Raw genomic sequence first — 25,364 nt, forward strand, 5'->3', positions numbered from 1 at the left:
AGGCGGCGAAGAGGTAGCGAGGCGAAGAGGCAGGAAAGGAAGAACTGAAGCGGGGAGGCCGTGTCTTGTGAGCGCTCGAGAGGGTGATTTCTTCTTTTTCTTCTTCTCCTCTAGGTGCCCATTGGGGGGGCTTCGGAGGCTGTTGGGGGGGGGGGGCGGGCGAAGGGTGGTACCTGGCTGCGTCTCTCGGCCTTTGGGCCTCTTTCCCCCTCCTGGTTTGAACTTCTTTCCGGCTCCTTCTCTCCTCTCTGGAGACGCTTAGCCGGTTACAGAAGTCAGTGCAGCCGCTCGTTTACTCTGAACCGTTTGTAACTGTTGGCCGTCTGTATGTTTATATATATACAGAGAGAGCATCATCACCAGCAAATTAGAAGAACCGGTTTTAACTGTTTAGTGAGCTCTCCCAGAAGGCAACTGGACTTCCTTGGGGTCCCCCCCCCCTTTAAAAACGTTTGGCTTCTCATCCGAGAAGCTTCTTCAGTTCAGTGTGCAATTTTTTTTCTATGGGAAAATTTATTTTGGGGTACTCAATACGTCTCCGCTTTGCCAGTGCAGCCTTCTGAAGCCTAAAGGCATGATTGTAAATAAGTACAGTGCTGGAGGTGGGTGCTTTGCAATATGTTGCTTTCTGATTTTTGCATTAAAAATATCTGAAACAATAATCAGGTGGGACGGAGATTGGTGGGGTTGGGCAGCAAGAAAATGATGGTTGCCCATCCTTACAGTCTTTCATTTAGGAAACGTGCCTTTTTCTGGGGGCATTTCTTTTTCAAAAAGTGTAACATGAATGTTTGTGCCACAAATTAATATAAAGGCATGGTGGTATTGCCAATTTATTTCAGTTCTTTCTGAATAAAAAAATCCAACAAGAATTTGCCCTTTGAATATATTATAGGTAGTCCTCTACTTACAACAGTTCCTTTAGTGACTGTTCAAAGTTACAACAGCATTGGACCTAGGACAGTTTTTCACACTGACGAACATTGAAGTATCCCCATGATCACGTAATCAAAATTCAGACATTTGGCAGCTATCTCATATTAATGACCATTGCAATGTTCTGGGATGATGTGATCATTTTTTATGATCACATGACAAGCAGTCAATGGGGAAACCAGGTTCAATTAACCATTACTTAAGCTAATAACTCTGTTATTTACTTAACAACTAATGGTTCACTTAACAACTGAGCCAAGAAAGGTCATAAAATGGGGCAAAATTCACTTAACAACTGTCTTGCTGAGCAACATAAAATTTGGGCTCAATTGTGGTCGCAAGTTGAAGACTACCTGCATAGCTGTGTTACTGTGGTATTATGGCTCTATCCACAATGTCCCATGGTCCCAAGCTTCTCGTCCTGTATCACTTAATGCCTTGGTTAATATGTTACGTTAGTGCCTACTTGTTATTTAACTTGTAGCTTGTAAGATTTACTTTCAATAAATTTAATTAGAATTGCGCCCTTAAATTTCTATTAAATAGTTTGAAAATAGATTGTTCTTTTTTTAGGGTTGTGTGTTAACTAACTCTTCAAGCTGTTCTTGATATGTGCTGTGAATGTATCCTTGATATATGATAATGGCTTGCATGAGTACCTGATTTGGCTAAAACATCTTTTGGTATTCTGAGGCCCAATTATAGATTTTGTTAGACAAGCTTACATTTTACATAAACTTAATAATGAGGTATGAAGCATATTTGTGCATGAGGTAGATATATGCAACACAGATTTTATATTATAAAGTAATTGCCTATGAAAAGTGAAAATATGATCTTAATCAAAATGTGATAAGATTTTTAGAAGTGAAACTATTTTTGGTGGGTTATAATTAGCCTACTAGCTTTACTCAGAAAGCTCAAACTACCCAAGGAGCTGCTGATACAGTTCTACAGAGGAATTATTGAGTCGATCATCTGTACCTCTATAACTGTCTGGTTTGGTTCTGCAACCCAACAGGACAGACACAGACTTCAGAGGATAATTAAGACTGCAGAAAAAACAGTTACTACCCACCTGTCTTCAATTGAGGACCTGTATACTGCATGAGTCAAAAAGAGGGCTGTGAAAATATTTACAGATCCCTCACATCCCAGACATAAACTGTTTCAATTCCTTCCCTCAAAACGACGCTATAGAGCACTGCACATCAGAACAACTAGACACAAGAACAGTTTTTCCCCCAAAAGCCATCACTCTGCTAAACAAATAATTCCCTCAACACTGTTCAGCTATTTACAAAGTGTACACTACTATTACTGTTAATCTTCTCATCACTCCTTATCACCCATCCCCTCCCACTTGTGATTGTAGGACTGTAACTTTGTTGCTTGTATCCTTACGATTTATATTGACTGTTTCCTAGTATGATTTGATTGTTGATTGTACCCTATGACTGTCATTAAGTGTTGTACGTTATGATTCTTGATTCTTAACGAATATACCTTTTCTTTATGTATACTGAGAGTATTTACACCAAGACAAATTCCTTGTGTGTCCAATCACACTTGGCCAATAAAGTATTCTCTTCTCTTCTCTTCTCTTCTCTTCTCTTCTCTTCTATTCTATTCTATTCTATTCTATTCTATTCTATTCTATTCTATTCTGAGTTAATGCAGGAAAAACATTCTTTATTGTGCCTTTTTAATGATGGTTCTAATATTAAGCATCCGTTTCAAGTCCTGGGAGATTATAGGACCCCAAAACTCACAGGATTCTATTGCTGATGCTGTGCTATCAAATACAATAAAGAAGTGGTAGAACAAAAGCGCTCCTCCTAAAATCCACTCTTATCTCTACAGTTTTAAGTATGTTCAGCTCCAGATAGCCCTCTGGATCTTCCTACCCTGGTTCCACATCCTGCTCCTTAATGTAGCAGTTTCACACTTCTAATTACCACTACTTAACACACACATACACACTGAATCCCAATGTAAAGGGGAGTTAGGGATCCATATCATGTCTTGTTTCATGGCTATATTGCATCCAAACAGCAGGTTTGGTCCTTCATTCTTTGGTGATAACCTAGTCTTTCAAAGTACAGACAAAATTAAATTTCATTAAAGAGAAGAAATTTTCCAGTGTGGAAATCCTTTTAACTTAAATCCTTTTAATTTTCAGAACTGCCCAATTTCATAATGGCACAACAGCTTCTGACTGAGTCAAAAGAGGGAAATGATGGTTCATTGTATCATCAAATCACTGGTCTTCTACAGATAGGAGCGGTATTCAGATTCTCAATCCATATCAGTAAAATGAAATATCTTTGATTGTAAAAATATTTTGCAGAACCTAGTCTGATTTAAGTGTTTACTGCTGCAAGCTGAATGCCCATTTTTATACATTTTACAAAGCTGTAAACAAGAGATATTAAAGCCTAACTAGCATAAACAGAATAAAAAGGTTAAACTTAGTCCAGTTCTTTTCTAATATTTTTCCTACTCCTCTTTTTTTTAATTTTATAAACTTTATTGAAAATTTAAAACATTAAAATACAAAATACAATACAAATATTTAAAATCATTTATAAGTCAGATAATATAGACACCAGTAGTATTTATTCTATTAAGCTAACCTTTTCAATATTTCAAAATATCAAAGATGCTTCAGAAGAATTTCCTCTTTCATTAAGAAAAAAAATGCAGCACAGAAGCAAAAATCACATTGTTCAATAAACAAAAAAAGGTGTAGAGAAACAAAAGGCAACACAATATTTATAACTATAAACTGTTTGAAATACCATCTGGGGAATGGCAAAAGAAAGGATGAAAAAAGGATTTATTTCATTTTTATTTTACTCTTCTTTGTAAAAAAACATAATTGCTTGTCTGAAAGAATGAATGAGTTACAAATGGTAGCAGCTGTTTTCAAATGTAGCATTACAAATAATTATGTTCATAATATGTGAATGGATCCTTTGTGGCTTATAAATCCATGGTTATACTTTAGTGTGAACCAGCCATTGTAGCATATTATCAGATTAGAACAACCCCCTCCCCTCCTTAATATTACAGGTAAATGCCACTGGTTGAGTAATTTTATAGTGAAGCCTCTGAGTATCTGAATAATATGCTATATACTGTGCATGGTTTTCAATTTATTGAGTGGAAAGAAATTACCACTCTATTCAAGGCTCTAAAATTCTATTTCAAACTTGTGTTCTGGTTTTGCAGAAATACAATTCTATGGCGACTTACCTAGAATTTATCCAGCAAAATGAAGAGCGTGATGGAGTTCGCTTCAGTTGGAATGTTTGGCCTTCCAGCAGATTGGAAGCCACCAGAATGGTTGTTCCATTGGCTTGTCTTCTAACACCTTTGAAAGAACGGTTAGATTTACCACCTGTCCAGTATGAGCCAGTTCTATGCAGTAGACCAACCTGCAAAGCTGTTCTCAGTCCACTCTGGTATGTATTTGTTTAGTACATTAAGTTTTGTCTGTGGTTTGTTTTGATTGCTGCGGAGTGGTAAAATTATTTATATCTCAGTTCCCCAACCTTTCTGGCTTTGCAGACTGGTGGGTGGGTGGGTGGAGAAAGGATGGTTCTGTGCAAATAGTGGATAGATGTGTGTGAGTGCGCAGCTCCATTTGCATGAGTGGTGGGCATGTGTGCCCATTGCACGCATAAATGGAGTGCGTGCACGCATGCTTGCCCACGACTCACGTAATCCTTACCTCAGTGTCAAGTGCTTGAGAATGAAACAGAACACAGTAATTTTTATTAAATATTTAAAAATTAATACCTCAAAATTTGATTTCAGCTTTTTTAATATATTCTTTTTTTATAGTCAAGTTGATTACAGAGCCAAGCTTTGGGCTTGTAACTTCTGCTTTCAGAGGAACCAGGTAACTGTAAAACTGTTATGTTCCAACATTACTGTAATACATTTTAAAAAAAATCTTATTGGTACTAAAGTGATGCCACTGGCTTTCTACTGTACCTCCAGGTAAACTGCATACCATGATTGTTTGTCATATCACTCTTATTATTTATTTGTTCCATTTAATTAATATTATTGCCAAAAGCCTTCTAAGCAAAGAGTTCACCTGGATTTTTACAATGCTTTATGGCCCAGTTTAATCACAATTAGTTCATGTTAAAATATGGCTCGTGCTAACCATAGTTTAGAAATCATGCTAGAGATTGTGTAGAATAGGCAGCCTGAAATCCTGTTTTATTAATCTCTAGATGAACACAATAGTTGTAATTGTGGTTTCTTAGTTACCACAGCATACCAAGCCAGAGATAGCACTTGCTTGGGTTCATGCTTATTTTTTTATTTTCATATTGTGTGTATTATAAACAAAGCCATTATAATTTGTAAAAGATAGCTTGATGTGATGTATGACTCTAATAAGTTGTACTTGTTAAATAAATCACAATATGAGATATGAAAATGGATGATTTCTAATTTTGATTTGCCATTGATTTGCAAACCATTCTTATCCAAATATCACAACAAATCTTAAATTATTTTTCTTACCTATGGCTTTGTATTCAGTGCAAAAGTAATACCATTGATCTACAAGGAGAAAACCTCAGAAATTAAAGCAGCTGCATTTTACCAGAATTAGGTCACTAATAAAAAAAAAAAAATTAAGTCCTGAGTATTAATTGGCTCCAGTTTCCAAGATAACAGCTTAGGTCAAAATTACATCAAAATAATTCAAAATTATGAGGGGGATGTGTGATTATACTCTATAACTTTTCCGCAAAATGTGATATAGCAATGAGAATAGTGCCATACCAATCATTATAAATTTATCTTTTTATTGATACCAATAACATAGCTTTCCATTCATTTATTGGTTTTTTATATAACATTTTCATGCCTTTTGCATGAAAAACTGGCAAGCTCTAACATTAGATTAAATGACAAGGTTCCATCTTTATTCTGTATCTAAACTGCACTTTTTGGCTTTTCTGTTGTGAATTGCAGTAGGGTCAACCCTGGGAAGATTCCAGCAGTAATCGGCAAGCATGGATGACTCCATTTCCCTTGATATCTTTTCTCCATGCCTGCGATATCCTGGTGGAATCTCTCCCCCTGTTCATCACTCACTGCCCCACAGTTCAAAGGGAAATAGTCTAAATGTGAGTGTAAGTAGTGAATTTTCAGTGACATGTTTGCACCAAGTGCTTTATAGGACCTAAGCAAAATTTCCACGTGTTTTTCATAGTCATCTATCTGCCTTGTTGTTCTCAAAGTGAAGATAAACTTCCATGTGGTACCTTTTTAATTGTTCTACCATACTTTGTCGAAAAGTTATGAGGCATCATGATTATTAGATACCTCCCTCCCTTGTAGGCAAATATATTCACCTGTGCATAAATCTTTATTGTGAAATATCTTGAAAACTTTAGCCAACCAGTATCTTTATCACCTGCTTTCTAATTCATGTAATCAAAATATGTAAAATTAACATATTTTATCTTGGAGGTCAATAATTTCCCAAAATTTGTAGACCAGTGTACTCAGATAATATTTAAATTGGTGAGCAGGCCTGGGATATGATTTTGGAAAAAATCGTAAATCATGCCTATATTTGATTACAACCAAAAGGTTAAGAAACCAGAAACCATTATAAAAGGAAAATGAAATTAAGATTCATATGTTTAATTGAAAGAAAAAATGCTGACATTGAAATCAATATTTTTCAGCACATGCTCTAATTCTTGGTGTATTTTTTTTTCAGTTTCCTCCAGCATATGCAGGCATATCTGAAGTGAATCAGCCAGCAGAACTTATGCCCCAGTTTTCTACAATAGAATATATAGTCCAGGTAGTCCATTTTGTTATCTCTCAAATACCTTAACTATATTTACCATTTCTACAACGGGTTATAAGAATAAAGTGCTTTTACCATGGTTTACAGTAAGGGAAATTAGAGTCTTTCACTGTATGTACTTTTGTGTGATATGTATTCCTTTTTTCCCCCCAATCAAGCGTGGCCCGCAGACACCCCTGGTCTTTCTTTATGTGGTAGACACATGTTTGGAAGAGGAGGACTTACAAGCTTTGAAAGAATCCTTGCAAATGTCTTTAAGTCTGCTCCCTCCTGATGCTCTTGTGGGCTTGATTACCTTTGGTCGAATGGTTCAAGTTCATGAATTGAGCTGCGAAGGGATCTCCAAAAGTTATGTTTTTAGAGGAACTAAAGATCTGTCAGCGAAACAAATACAGGTATATTTTGAATTGTCTTCTGTGAAAAGTTGAAAGGATTGCTTAGTTCTTATTTCATGTTTTTATATTTTTTTCTGAATTTACAATGTATGTTTTTCATTGTCAGGATATGTTGGGTCTTTCAAGGCCTGCTGTCCCTGCTCAGCAAGGGAGACCACCTCAATCCCAAGAATCACCTCACCTTTCTAGCAGGTAATGTAGCTCTGCAGAACAAAGAATATTTCAAATGATGCAAATGCATTCATCTTTTTCTTAAATCCCAAAAGGAACATCTTTTAAAAAACAGGCCTATTTTTGCTATTTGAAATAGCTGCCTTTGTAATTTAGATTTCAGATCAAAGGTCATGCCATCTATATGGGAGTAAATATAAAGCTGGTAATAGGTGAATCAAACTACAGAGGTTTGATACATATATTTTGAATCTGTGATTAAAATATTACATATTTTCCAAATAAATGAGTACTCAGTGCATAATTCACAATATTACATGTCTTTCTGTCTCTCCTTTCTTCTCTCTTGATAAAAAAAACACCTGTAGATTTTTGCAGCCTGTTCACAAAATTGACATGAACATGACAGATCTTCTAGGAGAACTACAAAGAGATCCTTGGCCAGTTACTCAGGGAAAGAGACCCTTGCGATCTACTGGAGTAGCTTTGTCCGTTGCTGTTGGACTACTAGAGGTATCTTTTTTTTTTTTTTTACAACCTTAAATACCTTTGGAATTAATCTAAACTCTACTAGTATTGTCTGGTACTTGGAAGCCATGTATTTTCCAACATACATGTTTTTGGAAGTAGCACAACTGAGTCTGTAGATTTCCCTTTTTCCTGAAAATTCCAACCAACTAATTCTGAGGCTGTGAAGAGTGTTTAATTCTGCTTATTCTCACATCAGCCCAGCAATTTGTTTATTTCCTTCAAGAGTTTTCTCTAGTTTTAACAGAACAGTGTCTTTTCTCAGATACGAAAAGGAAGGGTTGAGACTCTTCCGTGCTTTTTGGGGTCCTACCTCTGTGTGAATGGGTATTCAGAGTTAGACACTGACTAGCAATGTAAGCTATCTTGGGTAGTTATCACATAACAGATATAAATTTATATTAAGTATCATTCAATGTCTTGTAACCTTTGTTAAAAAAATCAAGTGCTGAATGTTGAAAAGTGTTGATGATTGACCATAAACAGTTTTTTTCTTGTTCTTAAAGTCATGCTTCTTATATGTAGACATAGGTCATAGGATTTACATGTTTATGCCATCAACACATTTCAAGGAAACCAAAATTGTGAAGACTGTTTTTATGGGGAGGACAAATCCTTAGAGTTTAAAAAAAAATATTTTCATGTATCATACTGATTAGGGAGACTAGACATAAAGTTTGATTTTGTTTCTCTATGGAATCCAAGCGATCAAAAAATATTATGGGCACAATTAGAAAGTTCAGTATCATGATAATGAACTTTTTCCTTTTCGAATCATAATTCTATAGTATTTCTAATTTTTTGATGGCTAGAAGGCAGAATTGGGGTGTAAGTATGATTCTGATGAATTTACATGTATTCAAATAAAAAATGCACTTTGGGATAAAACCAGTTTAAAAAAACAGATATACTTTATATATGGGCTATTAGGGTATTAATACTTTAAATCAGCTTTTTATTTTTATTTATTTATTTTGTCAAGCAATTATAACAGGTATAAGTAGTATAAACATAGTTATGAATACATGAAATGGATACATATAAGAACAATAAAAAAGAAACAATAGGACAGGGACAGTAGGCATGTTGGTGCACTTATGCATGCCCCCTACTAGCTTGTTACAAATCAAATTTTTTAACCATTTGAAATACTGAAAGAAGACTGCTCAAATTTACTGATATTTTTTAAAGTATATTTTCCCTTTAGTTTATATTTTTTCTTTTTTGCATCATTTCTGTCTATCTTTCTGTATAGTATAATTATAATACTAAATATATATGCCACCTAATTGCAACAACTCTCAATGTTTTTCAAATTGCTTAAAACATTAAAAAATGTCACTTTCACAACCCTGTAATCCCTTAATTCAGAGTAGAGTCAGGGTGACTGGAAAAAGTTGAGTATTTACTGGCTGGATGCCCTTCCTGACACCATGCAAAGTTTGCAGCAGATATTTTTTATTTGTGCCCTAGGAGAGAAGCATCTGCTGCAACCTAGAATAGAAGTCTTAAATTTCTGAAGAATGGGAGACAAGTATCTTCATCACTAGGCTACCATGCTGCTCTCAATTGCTTAAAACATTAAAGACAACAAAAGCAACAAAAATAAAGAATAAAGATGGCAAGGATGAAAAATGAGATGGGAACAAAAGAAAACAACCCACATAATCTAATGGGGGCTTCTGTCACCCTTGCCCAAAAGCCTGGATGAAGAGCAAGGTCTTTAGGATCCTTTAAAACACTAGTCGGGTTAGAACTATTCGAATTTTGGGGGAACATTCCAGCCACTGCAACAGACCAGGGTGCACTTCTGGGGTCCTGATAGATGATTGGTCAGGTAGATACTGTGGGAAATAAGTCTTTAAAAGAATGCAACTTATGATTGATTTAATTCGCAAATGAGACAAATGTAGTCAACTACATTCTTGACAACTAGTTTAGTAATTTATATCATCTGTTGTTTTTTATTCTGTTTTCCCCCCACTTTCAAGGGATCATTTCCAAATACTGGGGCTAGAATAATGTTGTTTACCGGAGGGCCAGCAACTCAAGGGCCAGGCATGGTGGTAGGAGATGAGCTGAAAACTCCGATTCGTTCGTGGCATGATATAGAGAAAGACAATGCACGATTCATGAAGAAAGCTATGAAAGTAAGGATTAGTGTCCAGTTTGAATTCTATCAGATAAACATTATCTTCCATATCTTCTGCTGAACTTACCTTTCACTGTGAATAATTTCAGAAACTTTGCATTCTTGGTTGCTTTTTCATTTTGTCTTCAGCTGCCTTGTTCTTTTGATATTTCTACAATTACAAATCTTTATATGCTGTGTGCTATTATTTAATCCAGTTTATCTTTCATATTAGTTTCTAGTTGACTTTCTTTCTTTTGGATCTTTGTCTGCATTTGTCCAACATTGTTTATTAAGAACCTGTTCCTTTATTTCTTTATCTCTTGAACCCCTTTCATGCTACTATTTCCTGATTTAAGTTTTTTGGACGTACACTGTTCTCACTTTGAATTTTAACATAAAATCTCTGTTCAGACACCTTAAGTAACACTGCATTTTTTGCATTTAAATTAGCCTTTGTGGTTTCTCAGTTGTATCAGCCCTCTTCTTCAAGACATTTTTGTTATAGCACAAATGGTTTGGAAACCTCTCAGCAGCCAATTATTGTTAATGTTTATTGAGTAATTCCACACAGCTTTATATATAGAACATGCAAACCCTTACCAATTTAGATCTAAAGTCAGCAACACTGTTGTATTATGTGCCTTTAGATCATGCTAAACAATTTTGAATAATCTTTTCTCATAACTGTCATTTAAAATAACTTAAAACTGTTGTATTTCCACAGCATTATGAGGCATTGTCTAATCGTGCTGCTGCTAATGGACACTGCATTGATATTTATGCATGTGCTCTTGATCAGACTGGTCTTTTGGAGATAAAGTGTTGTACAAATGTAACTGGGTATGTTCTTAATCCTGGGTAAAAATGTTATTTGTTACAAATAAGAGATAAATTTCTTGATTAGCACAGATATTCTAAACTCTTTCTATCACCCTGGGGAGAAAATGTTTAGTAAAAGTCATGTGTACATTTAGAAGAAGTGGTGATTTGAAATCGCTGCATTTATCTTTTAGGTAATTTAGAAGCCATATGCATATATGGATAGTCATGTTATAAAGGTAATTGGGCCTCAAATTTCTGTCACTATACAATGTGATCATAATGTGCAATGTCTCATGACTGCATTGCTTAGCAGTAGTAATCCTAGCATTCCTCATTGCCATTGTTAATGACTAAATTCCACTGGTCGTTAACCAATGACCCACCCCAATCAAAGCCATTCTGGGCTTGATCCCTCCTGGTGCCAAGCCTCAGTTCTTCCACAATAAGGACTGCCTCCCCTTCAACTTCTCCCAATTACCTATTACCCTTTCACATCTGGCCTTTTAGCCATCCTGGACCCTGCTTTGTGGGGCAGAATGCAGCCTTTGTGTGACTCTGCGGCTGCTTACCATGCTGCAGCTCAGAGGTGCTCGGCACACTGCAGCTCTGGGGCTGCAAAAAACCCCTGAGGCACAGCGCAGCATGAAGCTGCAGGCATTCCTTGAAGTTTCAGCTGGCCCAGTCCAGCCCAGCAGTACAATCCAGTACTCCAGTTTCCCCAACCCAGTCCAGCCTCCCTGCACTCTGAGGCCTCTGACAACCTGAATTCTGCCCAGCTGACTTTCGCTATCTACTTGCTCTTGCTGATGACAAGGCATGTCTGCAAGGCAGCTGCTGGTCATGTAAGGCCATCTTCTTGAAGCCTCACAAGGAAATTGCCATGTGTGACTTTAGGAAATGTTATGCAGTCAACAGCTGTGTTTATTTATTTAGATGATTTACATGGCCACCTACTTGCTCTTAGTGACTCTGCTAAGAACCAGGCCAGACATGCTCCATCAGTAGAGAGAGCAAGATGGCTTAAGGCAGCAGGGGCCACAGAGTGCAGGGGGCCAAAGGGCATAGATATGGAGGGAGATAGGCAGGTGGAGGGAGTTGAAGCGCCCCTGTGGTCATAAGTGTAGGTGGCTGCCAAGTGACCGAATTTTGATTACATGACTGCAGGGTGCAATAGCCATAAATTCAGGGACCATTCACAAGTCACTTTGTTCAGTGTCATTGTAACTTCCAACGTTTGCTGAACAAATGGTTATAAGTCAAGTACCTGTAATGTGAAAGAACATTTTTCCTGCCTTTACAGCCTTAGAGAAGATTCCTCCTGAGTCTTTTTCTCCACTCATTATGGAACTGTGGGCTGTGCTCACTAGGCAGCATTTTTTCACCTGGTCTCCCAAGGTCATTTTCATATAGTATTACATTTCCCTGCTGAGTTATTGTTTGTTCAACAAGCTATAATTGGCTTAGTTCCCACAAAATTCTAGACATAAACCATGCTTTACAAACTATGATGGCTAGATTCACATAATGCAGTAAGAAAAACCAAGGAACCAATGTTATGATCTATGTCACTTCAGGAAATATTCTCAATATTTCATTGACTTTTTTTTTCCTCAGGGGTTATATGGTGATGGGAGATTCTTTTAATACTTCTCTCTTCAAGCAAACTTTCCAGAGATTGTTTAGCAAAAATGTCAGTGGAGAATTCCGAATGGCTTTTGGAGCAACTCTAGAAGTGAAAGTAAGTGTCACAGGTACTGCTTATAATTGAATATTTTCCTAACCAAAGGAATTGGTAATCTACATTGCTTACTGTTGCTTTTGGTTTCAGAAAGATTTTCCATCCTTTACTTACTCTCTCATGATGGAAAAGAATAGTTTCTGTGCAGTAATAGGAAGCTAACAACATTGTTGAACAATCTCAATATTTTATCATCTCTATGTTATTTGAAACTCACAGTTCTAAATGAAGGGTCTTGGAAGGAAAGGTTTGTCATGCTGAGGTATCATCAAGAGATCAGTTAGGCAGTTATTGCTTGGAGTTTAATTTGGAACTTTTTTTATTATAGACTTGTAGAGAACTGAAGATAGCTGGAGCTATTGGACCATGTGTATCCTTAAATGCCAAAGGGCCAAGTGTTTCTGAAAATGTAAGTTTTCGTTGGTGATGGGTAAGAAGCACAGGTAGTTCTCGACTTATAATAGGTGCTTATTGGTCTTTTGAAGTTATGGCGGATAATCCCCCCCAAAGATACTTATGACCTGGTTGTGAAGTTATGGCCATTGAAGTGCTCTCACATTCATTCACCCTTATGATCATTTGCAGGGATGTTTGTAGCTCCTCCCCACCCCCCACCCCCACTTGTGCCTATAAGCATTTCCCTGATGGCCTTAAGGCTGATTCCCACCCCACCTAATCCCACACAATGCTCCTCACTTAGATATGAACTCCAAAGCTTTCCATAGTGCTGGAATGGGTTGCTCAGCTACATGGTGCAATCATCCAGCATGGGCATGGGCAAATCACTCCATTTTGTTGCCTTCATATGGTTTGTGCAGTGCTGCAGAACTGGCTGCCATTTTGCACTCACCCACCTATGGGTGAGATAAAATGGTGGCCACAAGCCAAACCACTCCATTTTGCTGTCATAATGAGGTTGTACAGCACTGCAGAAAGCTTCTGTGCAAACTGCATTAAGGTAGAAAAACAGAGGTTTGTCCCATGATTCTAGAAACAACAGTGATACCAGAATGCAGTTCAATAGCTGGAAACATGGTGTATAGGTAGTCTAGATCTGCTTCACTAACATGGTCAGCCCAGCCTTTCAGAAATCTCCAGGCACTGAAAGGCTGTTCATGTCTCAGAAAGGCTATGCAAACCATGTTAATGAAGCAGAACAGGTCGCTTTGTCCCTCAGTCACATGGTACAATTCCAAAATCTGGCTGCCATATTTCTAGCTGCCAAATTGCATTCTGGTAATAGTAAACATCACTCCCACTCTTCAAAAAGTAAGTGAAGAAGAGAATATTTTGCTTCCTGGGGTGGAAATGAGGCTTAAAGATATGGTGGAACAGTGGACCGGTGGATGTGGGGAAAAGCCTTTGGAGATCCAAGGAGCAGAAGCGGAGTGAGGAGTACCTCGGGGAATGGGGAGGCCTTGAGAGGGCTGGAGCAGGTGAGCATGGGCCTGCACTAGGCTTTCAAGGATCTCCCCCACCCCTGAATCACCTTGTGCTTCACTTGACAACCTTATTTAACTTGCATTTGGGAGACCAGGGGTGGGGGTGGCTGTTGGTACATGTGACCATGATGGGCCGGCTCCACTACAGTGGTATCTTGAGGACTCTACACAAACATGATATGCGTGTATTGGTTACCCAAATCAGAGGTGGATAATTAGCAAGGGCTAATTAACAGCAGATTCTTTCATAATTATTGAATCGAAATTTAGTGCTATTTTATTAAAACAGAACAAAACAACAAAAAGGATAAAAATAATTTCACCCCAATTTTCCTTGGATTTAAACATTCTTTAAACAGTGAATTCTTGAATAGCAAAAACCGTTTCTTACGCTTTATTTGGAATATATGACAATTTGTTATGCTGCTGAGAAATGACTGATTTTTGGAAAAAGACTGTCAAGAGTATGCAAAGAGCAAAAGAAATAATGGTTAGAAGGAATAATTTTTGGTTCTTGTGATGCACTTATGGGGGCTGTAGAAATATGAAAAGCTTTTGTGTGGGTAGGGCAGACTGGAGAGGAGAAGAAAAGAAGGAAAATAGCAGTGCAGAAAAGAAGTACTGGAAAAATATTTTCTGGAAAATAGATTGATTTGGGTTATAGTGAGAGAACATGCTAGAAATGTTATTTTTTGGTGACCAAGAATAATATTTAATTGTAGCAAATTCTTCCCCTTTGGCAGAAATCTTGTTTAGGAGTAAGCCCTCTTAAGAGTAAACACTTACAAAAGAGCCCACTATTTTAGGTTTTTCACATTTACTTACTAGCATAAACAAGTCTTTGTTATTTGTAGTTTAATGTACTGGTCCTCCTCGACTTATGACCACAATTGAGCCCAAAGTTTCCACTGGTAAGGAAGATACTTATTAAATGAGTTTTGCTCCATTTTATGATCTTTCTTTCCACAGTTAAATGAATCAGTTGTTGCAGTTGCTAAGTTAGTAACATGGTTAAGTGAATCTGGATTCCCCATTCACTTTGCTTGTCAGTAGATCACAAACGGTGATCACATGACCCCGAGACTCTGCAACCGTCATATATAGGAGTCAGTTGCCAAGCATGGGGATGCTGCAACAGTCATATGTGTGAAAAATGGTCATAAATCTTTTTCTCAGTTTGGTTGTAACTTGGAATGGTGCTTAAACAAACTATTGTAAGTTGAAGACTACCTGTACTTAGTTTTCTTTTTATAGGTTTACATTTATTAAACACTTCTGTCTGTCTGTCTATCATCTATCTATCTATCTATCTATCTATCTATCTATCTATCTATCTATCTATCTATCTATCTATTTATCTATCTACATATGACATAACATACGACAAGATTTTAGAATAAAACCTGAATTTTGAATTGTCTCACAGGAGCTTGGAATAGGTGGCACATACCAATGGAAAATTTGTGGACTTGACCCCACCATGACTCTTGCCATTTATTTTGAAGTAGTAAATCAGGTGAGCCTAGATTTTTTAAAAATCTTTGTAATGTTGTATATAGTGCAGAATCCATTGGTGAGGAGACAGCAATCTGCAGAAATACGCTGTTATTCCCTCAGCCTTATTGCTGAAATTTTGACGCCATTAAAGATCAGTAGATGTTTAGATAAGTCAGAGAAGTCTTTTGAGTGAAATATGTAAAATATTTTTAAAAGAATCTAGGTATGGACCAAGAAGAGGTATTACTGAGCTACAATGCAAGTAGGAAACACTAGCATTACCTGTTTGAATATCTAGGTTCCAAGTCCTCTACTTGAGATTAATGAAGATTTTATTAGAATTAAGAGCAGCTAATGCTCACATTCTTGTTCTCCTCCCCCCACTCTAAGACAGAATCATTTAAAATTCTGGGTGGTCTTTTCAGGAACTCAGACTTTTATTCAATGACAGCTCTAGGCCTACTTACTAAGAGTAAAAAGAAATCTGCTTTATGTTATTTAAACCACATTTGAAGGCAGAAATTGTTTATTGCACTTCCAATCTAGTTTTAATTACTCTTGGAACTATATATTAGTGTTTGTATTCTCTGTGCCTCCAAGAAGCCACTGTGTTAGTTGTAAATGAGTATATTATACTGCTTGTACTTCATTTTTCTCCTGTATGATGTTGTCAACCTGTCTTGAAAATGTAAGGTGTATCTTAGGCAACTTTTATCTCATTAACTTTCAGCACAGCTCTCCAATACCTCAGGGTGGAAGAGGAGCTATCCAATTTGTTACGCATTATCAGCATTCCAGTACACAGAGGCGCATTCGTGTGACTACTGTTGCTAGAAAGTGAGAATAATTTGTGATAATTAGGTTTGGTTCTGTTGGCTGCATTTCTTTGTTGCAAAGATTGTATTGCTTGAGCCACATTAACAGCATACTTAGCATTGTGACTGATGGGATGGGCTCCTGATTGTCCCACAGATGGGTAGATTTCAACTGCTTTCTCTGTTGTTAAGCTGGCCTTTCCAACCATCTTTGTGGTGGTCTTCTATAGTCTTCCTTCTACTAATTGAACAATGAAGGGAAAAATATAGCAATCCTATGGGGAATCAGAACCTTACATTTGAGGTGACGGTCAGCTGTGTTTTCCCCACTCCCTCATGATCTTCACTAACCTCCCCTTCATTGGAGATGAAAGAAATATGCCTAACTATCAAGTGATGGTTGCTGATAGTTAGCTAATCAGAGATTTGGATGATACGCTCAGCCATGGTTTAAGATAAACTAATCAAAACCAATCTGTGATTATAAATTGTGATTAAGGGACTCTACCATGGTATATTGTATAAACCAGAAATAAAATAGTTTATGAAACTGAGATGGACCATCAGTTCATTTTTGTAGCTGATATAAAATGATTTAGAACAAACATAAGCGTCTGTAAATTATCGGTAGACTGTTCTTTACAGCATTTAATCTAAATTTCACTAATTCTTGCCATAAATTAGTTGGGCAGATGCACAGAGTCAGTTGCAGCACATTGAAGCTGCATTTGACCAAGAAGCAGCTGCTGTCCTGATGGCTCGATTGGGTGTCTACAGAGCTGAATCAGAGGAAGGCCCTGATGTCTTGCGATGGCTGGATAGGCAACTAATTAGACTTGTGAGTATGATCTATTGTAAGCCTATGAATTTTAGAATTGAAAAGATGATCGCTTGATCAGACGTATTCCCCTCATCACCCTGCATTCCAAAAGCTTTGATCCTTGTCTTGAAAATTCCTGGTGTAAATGCTGATTAGTATGTATTCAATTTGCTTTTCAAAAAATAATTGGTTCAATACATATAAATTCATTTTGTGACGTTTAGCTAGTTCAAAAAAGAATAAGACACTTGGATATAATTCATTTTAAGTGGCCAAATTGTACTACTGAGATGGACAACCAATGTCCCGTTAGGTCATTGTTCCAAATACGTATATTTCCTTATCTAAACAGGGAAACAGAATGACCAAAGGCAGGCCAAAAAAAAAAACAACATTAGGAGCAGGAACAACTTCCTGCTGGCTTCCCCTTTGAGTTTTTTTGTGTGAATTTAGGAGGGAGCTATCAAAATTTTTCCTTAGCAGGCAAATTTTTTAAGTGGCTGCTTCTGGATGAGGGAGGGAACAAGGAATGCAAGATGGGCTAGGAAACTGTCCCAACTTTCTCAAACTTCATTTCCTTGGGAGTCAAGGGGCTCTGATTTTGGTCATGTTTTGTAAGTTAGCTCATTTGAGGTACCTTGATTGAAAATTGTTGCCCTATTATGTACCGTTTTGTTCAATTAAAGATCAAGACAATGAAAGGTTAATAGTATATGGATATTCAACTTGACTGTCAATGGCAAAATATTAAAAACTGGTGAAGAAGATTTTGGCTGTTCTTCTAAAAGCACAGGGAATGGGAGCCAGATCCTGATCTTAAGAAAGTACCTTTGTTAGCCTAGACATGATTCTGGAGGGGGCCTTCTTCCTTTTGCCTAAGAAAGAAAACTTTGAAAACAAGGTCATCTTCAGAATGCCCTTTCATATAAATCTTAGTGTCCAATTTGGTCTAGTGGTTAAGGCACTAGGATAGAAAGCAAGTGTAGGAGTGGACCAGGCTGAGCCCGAGGGCAGTGTCAAGAACAGTATCAAAATGGAATCCCTATCCTGGCTCCTGGTTTCTTGCTCCTGATAGCGGGAGATCATGAGTTCAAATCACCCCTGGAAACCAGCTGGGTAACTTTGGGCCAGTCACTCTATCTCAGCCCAACACTCACAGGATTGTTTTTGTGAGGAAAATAGGAGTAGTAGTTGATATGTTCACTGCCTTATTTGTAAAAAGAATGAATGAATGAATGAATGAATGAATAAATAAATAAATAAATAAATAAATAAATAAATAAATAAATAAATAAATAAATAAATAAATAAATAAATAATAAGATAATGAGATCCTCAGATAATTAAACCAATTATAAGCATCATGCAGTACCAGTGACAAACTCTTTAAGTAGGAGCCTCGCTGGTACCAATTTAAATTTCTGCCCACTTTTACAAAGAGCATGTTGCAGTGGTCGGATCAAGATGTAATCAAAGCCTGAATTAAAAGTTGTCAAAGCTGACTGGCTTGAGAATAGTTACAGCTTGGATGCTAAACATAATTGCCCAAATATGATATTTGCCATAGCAATTATCTAAGGAAGCCAGTGGCACCTGAGCATTATGTAATGCTACTCTAATTGTAGTATTCTTTGTATTGTAGTATTGTTTCAGGAAGAGGTCAAACATTTCTGGTGGAAGCTAAAATTCAATCTTCAAATTAAGTGGGGTTTTTTTTTTTAACCAAACAGCACACCTCTCTTAGTGTTCAGGGATACTGACAGCTTCTATAAATCAGTGCATTGTTAAATCCTGAGCTTGTTTTAAGCCAAAATATGGTTGTTCAAAGCTGACCACAAAATTTAATCCCAATTCATTACATATAAATTTACCAGATACCATCAAATGCTTCACAAAGTCTCCATTTGGCTTTTGCAATCTATCATGTTATGATGTTGTGCATTTGATGTCCTTAAAAGCAATTATGTCCTAATAATTTTGAAACAATATCCTTTTATAAAATGTAATTTTGGTTATTAGGCATATTAGAAACACAGGAGATAAAGTGACAGATTTTATTTCTTTGGTATTATGAACAATATTTTTTTTTTTTTACTGCAGGTGATGTATTTATTTTCCTTCCTTGTTCCTTTGTAAGATTTATATTGTTTTTTAAGGATTATTGAGATCTATATATTTCTCCAACAGTGTCAAAAGTTTGGACAATACAACAAAGATGATTCAAATTCTTTTAGGCTGTCTGATTCATTCTCCTTGTACCCCCAGGTAAGATCTATCTCAAAAAGAAATAAAACAATTCATAAAAAGTAGCAGTTTGCCTCCAAGTCAATTCTATGGTTATCAGAAGACTGTATTAAATAGTAAAACATTTTATGTTTGATACATGCCTTTTCTTTTTTGTATTTGTATCTCAGAATAATTCAGACAAGCAAAGAGACAGGAAATGAAGATTAAAATAGATATTTTAATTATATTCAATATGACTTCTGTTGTTTTTTTTCTGTTCCATTTAGTTCATGTTCCATTTGCGACGATCTCCATTCCTTCAAGTATTCAATAACAGCCCAGATGAATCTTCCTATTACCGTCATCACTTTGCCAGGCAGGATTTGACCCAATCTCTTATTATGATTCAGCCTATACTTTATTCTTACTCATTCTATGGACCACCTGAGGTGATTCTCCTTCTATGTTTGATGAAAGTTGATTGAAAATAGTGTTAAAAAAATAAAATTGATGTATGCTCAAAATGTAGCATTTTTAAATATTAGCAAATAAATGAATAAATATTTCAAATTTACAGTCTTCAAGGAAGAAAAACATAGAAATGTTAGGTGTGCATTTTTTCAAATTCTGCAGTCAAAATTATGTTTGGTTAAAATTGTGTTATATTTACCTTCTTATTTGTAAATTACAGTTTCCTTTTTTGTGTCTTATAGCCTGTACTATTGGATAGCAGCAGCATTCTTGCTGATAGGATTCTGCTGATGGATACTTTTTTCCAGATTGTTATCTATCTTGGTGAGGTAAATAAAGAATTAATTCTTTGTTATGACTGATTTCTATGAATGACAAGGAAATTATTTGTTTGGTTCTTTTGATCAGCTATTGGTAAGGTCCCTAGGTGAGGCACAAAACAGAAAATATATCAGAATTATAAAATCTTGTGCTAAAATAGAATTAAATAACTTTGTTGGCAAAAATTAAAATTTGTAAAATAAATAATTAAGTATTGTAGGTTAATTGTCAGAGTTTCTAAAGCCTCCTTAAAAGTCAGTGAACTCGTGAGTGTCTTCCATAGAAGCTTTGCAATTATACCCTGTTTCTCCAACAATATGGCCTCCCCAATAGGAAGTCCCAGCATGTTTTATAGGCATGAAATGAAATTAAGCCCCTCCCCCAAATTAAGACCTATATTAAAACATGCAAAATGGGGGGAATGGTGGGGGCTTGCCGTTAGGAAGTACTTTTGTTGCACACCGGATATGGTGCTGCCTGCGTTGACCCCAATATGAAGTGCCCCACCAACGCCGAGGTCAACATCCAAGCCATCACTGCCCGCCCACCCGAAGATGCAAGGGGGGGAATTAAGTCACCCCAGAAAAGACGGCCTAGCCATTTTTTCGGGGCTCAAAAAAAAATAAGACCCGGCCTTATTATATGAGAAACACGGTAGCGAAAACTCATCCCCGAGTGTCAGCCAGCCTCTGGCTACCATTAGAAACAAACCTTTCCAGGTGACCATAATCAGGGAGAGGAGCGTTGCAGAGTAAGGCAGTCTCTCAGATATCTCAGGTTCACTGTGTTGTTATTTCTTATCTGAACCGAGAGTATACAAGTCATATACTAAAAGAACAACACAGACTATGATCTTAAGGTGAAAAATCTGCTGTCATATTACACTGACAAAGTTTATGTCTTTTTATGTATGTGTAAATCACTAATCAGAAATGTATCCCTTGATATAAATTAATGTTTCCATTTCCATTATCCTTATGGCATCAAAAGAAGAAACTAGTGCAGTAAATATCAAGCCTCAATCAATCATGAATGTGTACTCTAGAAAGAGAAGGATACCTGGTTTGGGCTGCAAAAAATCTGGAAACCACCAGAAAGCAGAAATGTGTTATATCCTGTTTCCTCTTGTACTCAAACAAATATTAATTGAATATTTGTAGCTCTTTAATGGATATTAATTTAATATTCATTAAAGAGCTCCTAACAGGTACATTATGGGTGTACCTGTTATATAGATCTGAAGCACCAAGATCCATACATGGAATGATTTGCATATCCCTATCTAATAACTTTTTTTTTCTACTGTGGCTGAATTTGCGTTGTATAAACCATCATTTTTACTATGATTTGGCAAAAACATGCCATAGAGAAATGGCTCATAATAACAGTAAGTTAAATTATTGTTTATTAACAAGAGTTGTATTTCCATATGCTAATTCAAAACTACTCCAACTATTATCACTTCATATGATGTGAGGTCCTGTGATCTTATCTCTCACTATAGAGATGTGCAAATTTAGTTAATTCCAAGGAATTCCAGAAAGTTCATTTTTTCTGTCAGAACCAAGTATTTCCTAGGACACTTCAGTACTCTGAAAATAAATATTCTGAATCAGAAGTGACCTGATGTGATACTATATGAGAGTTCTGGCCCCCAAACAGGTTTCTTTTATGACATATTGAATAGTTTTTTCAAAGGATTTACTTCTGAAATTACAAATTCTTAAAGGAAGCAGAACAGAGTTAAACCCCCCCCCCCAAAAAAAAAAATCTGGGTGGTTAAAGTGATTTGATTAGCTTTGCTGTAAAGATGAGGGGACTGTATCAAATACTGATGGCAACCACAAGTGGATTGGGGTCATAACAAGCTCCTTTTCCTGCAAATGCCTTTCTTTGCCTTCATTTTGTGCATAAGACAAAGCACAATTGGCTTAGAACCAAACTAGCACAAAGTATTGGTGGTTAAATAAAAGTTACATAATTATTTTTTTAATGTTCTCAGGCAAGATATTTTCACCAAACAATTGCTTGGTCTTATTTGTTTGTTTTCATTGATTGTTTTTCTAAAATGTGAAATAAATCATATAAGGATTTTGCACATGATTTGAATTAGGCAGTAAAAAGACAAATATTTATGAAAGTTCCTTAATTAATACCTCCCACATTGTTTTCCACAAGACTATTGCCCAGTGGCGTAAGGCTGGTTATCAGGATATTCCAGAATATGAAAACTTCAAGCATTTACTTCAGGCTCCGCTGGATGATGCTGAAGAAATTTTACAAACAAGATTCCCAATGCCACGCTATGTTTACACAGAACATGGAAGCAGCCAGGTAAGGAAGACTTAAAAAATTATAGGTGCATTTAAAAAGGGTGCCATAGCTATATTTATAGTTGTTAGGGTTTGGGGATTAACCCCTAGAAGAGTATTGCAGCAGTAGTCAAACCAGGCAACCAAAGGAGAGCGGAAGGGCCCCAGAGTATACACACACTGAATACAAACACTGTTTGTAGTTTAAATAGTTTTTAATCCAGTTAGAGTTTAAGCATTGTCATTCAGTCCATTAAGTCATTCACAGTATTTCCATCCAGTAAGACTCACTAGTATAGTCCAAGTTTAAGAGTCCTTGCAATATCTTTATCAGCCGATAAAGATATCTTCTCCTCCTCCGGTTTCACTCTCCAGAGAAACAAACGCTGGATATTCAGTAGAATTACGCAGTAAACAGCAAACAGTAGCAAACAATAACAGTTCAGTCACAGGCACTCACAGTCAGTAATCACAGTTAGTCGCAGTGACACACAGTAAGTCACAGCAGCACACAGTTACAGTCGCAGCAGCACACAGTTACAGACAGTAAGCTTTCCAGCTTCTAATGCTTCCTTATATTGTAACTTCTAACCGCACCTTAATCGGCTAATTGCCTGCTGCATTGTGCTTAAAGTGATAAGCACTTAAACCATGATATCTAAGTTTTATATATTTATTCACCCAAACCATATTTGGTATCAATGTTATACCTAACAATAGTTAATGTTGGCTTTAATATATTTGTAATATATCATACCAGTGTTTTCACACTGTCAGTCTTGAATTTTTGGAGAGATTTCACCTCATCCAGCACAAGTTGACTCTGAAGATAAGGTCAGGCAAGAATCAAGTTAAGGTGATGGACTGGCATCAGGGATAACTTTGGGCCAGTCATTATCTCTGCCCAATTTATTTTGCAAGATTATTACGAAAGCACAACCAATGCTAATGCTTCATCAATCTTTCCCTGAGAGAAGAGGGATTTTTTTCTTCTTTCTAGTATTATTGAGCTGCTTCAAGACTTTGGCCTGTCTTGTCCTTGGCAATGTCCTACTTGACAAGGACCAGAGGAATTAAAATGTTCTTGGACTACAGTTATAAGCCTAGAAATGTATGTCCACTGTCCAGCAGTCTCTCAGGCTTGGTTAAATATTTGTTCATACTGAAAAATCCATACTTTTGCAATATCTGTTAATATTAGGCCATATATTGGCTTAGCTGAAAATCCAGTTCTCCAGAAATTAATTGATTATTCAGAAACTGGCTTACTGGGCAGAAGACTCAAAGAATAACATAACTAGTTTCTTTATTGCAGTCAAAGGCACTGAAGTTATATACGCAGCATATCTGTCTACTGTGGTACATAGTGGTCAAGCGTATACATTGGTCTCCAGAGTTTAAATCCTAGGCTTTTTCCTTTCACTTTTCTGAATAACCCAAAACTTGGCCACTTTTGGGGTCTTGAGGGGCAACTGTTGTTTGCTGGCAGTCTTCGGGTAGTCCTCATGTTATCACAATTGGGACTGGAAATTCCATTGCTAGCCATTGCAATCGTAAAGCATATTTCACATTATTTCAATGCTTAGTCATAGCAGTCTTAATTGGGCCATGAGGGAGTGTTTGAACAGGCACTACAGAGTGCAGGGATGCCTTAGGGATGAGTAGGTGGGTAAAAAGGCTATTATAACTTCGTGGGTTTGCTGAATGAATGATCATAATCTCAAGACTACTTGAGTGTTGTCTAAGCTGAAAGCTACTGATAATGGCTTCTGTCTGATTATAACAGAAACTGTTCTTTAAGCACTTGTTATTTTGAAATATGAATTCGCTTCCTGTTTTCTTTCTTCCACTTTCTTTCCTTTTCAAATAATCCTACTTAATTTATTCTGAGCTGTATTAAAAGGAAACATGCAAGTAATGGCAAATTTATGTGACAAATTTTAATTATATTGCATCTACACTGCTTATTTTGGCTTTGACAGGCACGGTTTCTCCTATCTAAAGTGAATCCTTCTCAGACGCATAATAATCTGTACACATGGGGACAAGTAAGTAATGAAGTGTTTGGTTCTGTGACTATTGTGCATGCACTCACAATTTATGACATACATTACATAAGGAGCAGGAGTTTGTCAGTTGATTTTGACCATTTGGTGGAGTTGGGCTTTGTTAACTGGGAATTCCTTGTGTTTGAAAGTGTTTGAAAGATAGACAATAAATTATATGGTTTATGGGCCAAAACAGCATAAACTAGACTTGGGACATTCATTCATTCATTGACTCATTCATATATTCATTCATTCATTCATTCATTCATTCAAGTCTTAATTTTAAAAAATAGAAATCAATAAAAGTACAATACATGATGTGAATTATGCTGTAGTTTTCCAACTTTCCCACATTTTATGTTGGCTCAGATTTTGTTTCTAAACTATAATTTCTTATTTCAGGAACCTGGTGCGCCAATACTAACAGATGATGTTAGTCTACAAGTATTCATGGATCATCTAAAAAAGCTGGCTGTATCAAGCGCATCCTAATTTTGATACTAAAATCTCAAAAGACTAGAAGATTTCCAAGATCCCTTCCAACTCTGTTATTCTGTAAATTTTGTAATTCAATAATCTTATTGAATCATGCTGCAGATAGATTACAGTCTACCAAGAAATTAATAACATTCCTTTTTTTTAATCAAAGTTTTAATTAACCCATATAAACAGGGGAATTTTACATGTTAGATTTAACTTATTAATATACTTCTACAAATTCTTCATTTTCATGTACTTATCCCAAGATCAAAATCTGCATTTATACTGTCCTGCATAGTTCATATTTCTACTCTTACAACTAAGCAAAATAAACCTTATAATAGTGTTAAGCCTTAA

At 36.5% G+C, this 25,364-nt stretch overlaps 1 protein-coding gene across 1 annotated transcript; it reads left to right on the forward strand.

Moving 5' to 3' along the window:
* On the forward strand, positions 1–25,364 carry SEC23B (SEC23 homolog B, COPII component). The gene is made up of 20 exons (XM_087961072.1): positions 1–83; positions 4,171–4,403; positions 4,786–4,843; positions 6,695–6,781; positions 6,946–7,182; positions 7,289–7,374; positions 7,722–7,866; positions 9,873–10,031; positions 10,740–10,855; positions 12,452–12,575; positions 12,904–12,984; positions 15,444–15,533; positions 16,245–16,351; positions 17,014–17,167; positions 19,337–19,414; positions 19,663–19,824; positions 20,089–20,175; positions 22,346–22,501; positions 24,462–24,527; positions 24,930–25,364. The coding sequence occupies exons 2-20, from the start codon at positions 4,183–4,185 to the stop codon at positions 25,017–25,019; spliced, it is 2,304 nt and encodes a 767-aa protein (XP_087817198.1). The 5' UTR covers positions 1–83; positions 4,171–4,182; the 3' UTR covers positions 25,020–25,364.

The sequence above is a fragment of the Notechis scutatus genome, chromosome 3 (assembly GCF_049901735.1).
Source record: "Notechis scutatus isolate UNSWTSFEM ecotype Mainland chromosome 3, rNotScu1.2, whole genome shotgun sequence".
NCBI classification, from domain to species: Eukaryota; Metazoa; Chordata; class Lepidosauria; order Squamata; family Elapidae; genus Notechis; species Notechis scutatus.

Coding starts and splice junctions, on each gene's coding strand:
- SEC23B (XM_087961072.1), top strand. CDS start 4,183: ATGGCGACTTACCTAGAATTTATCCAGCAAAATGAAGAGCGTGATGGA. Junction 6,782..6,945: donor CAATAGAATATATAGTCCAG/GTAGTCCATTTT, acceptor CCCCCAATCAAG/CGTGGCCCGCAGACACCCCT. Junction 22,502..24,461: donor CAGAACATGGAAGCAGCCAG/GTAAGGAAGACT, acceptor TGGCTTTGACAG/GCACGGTTTCTCCTATCTAA.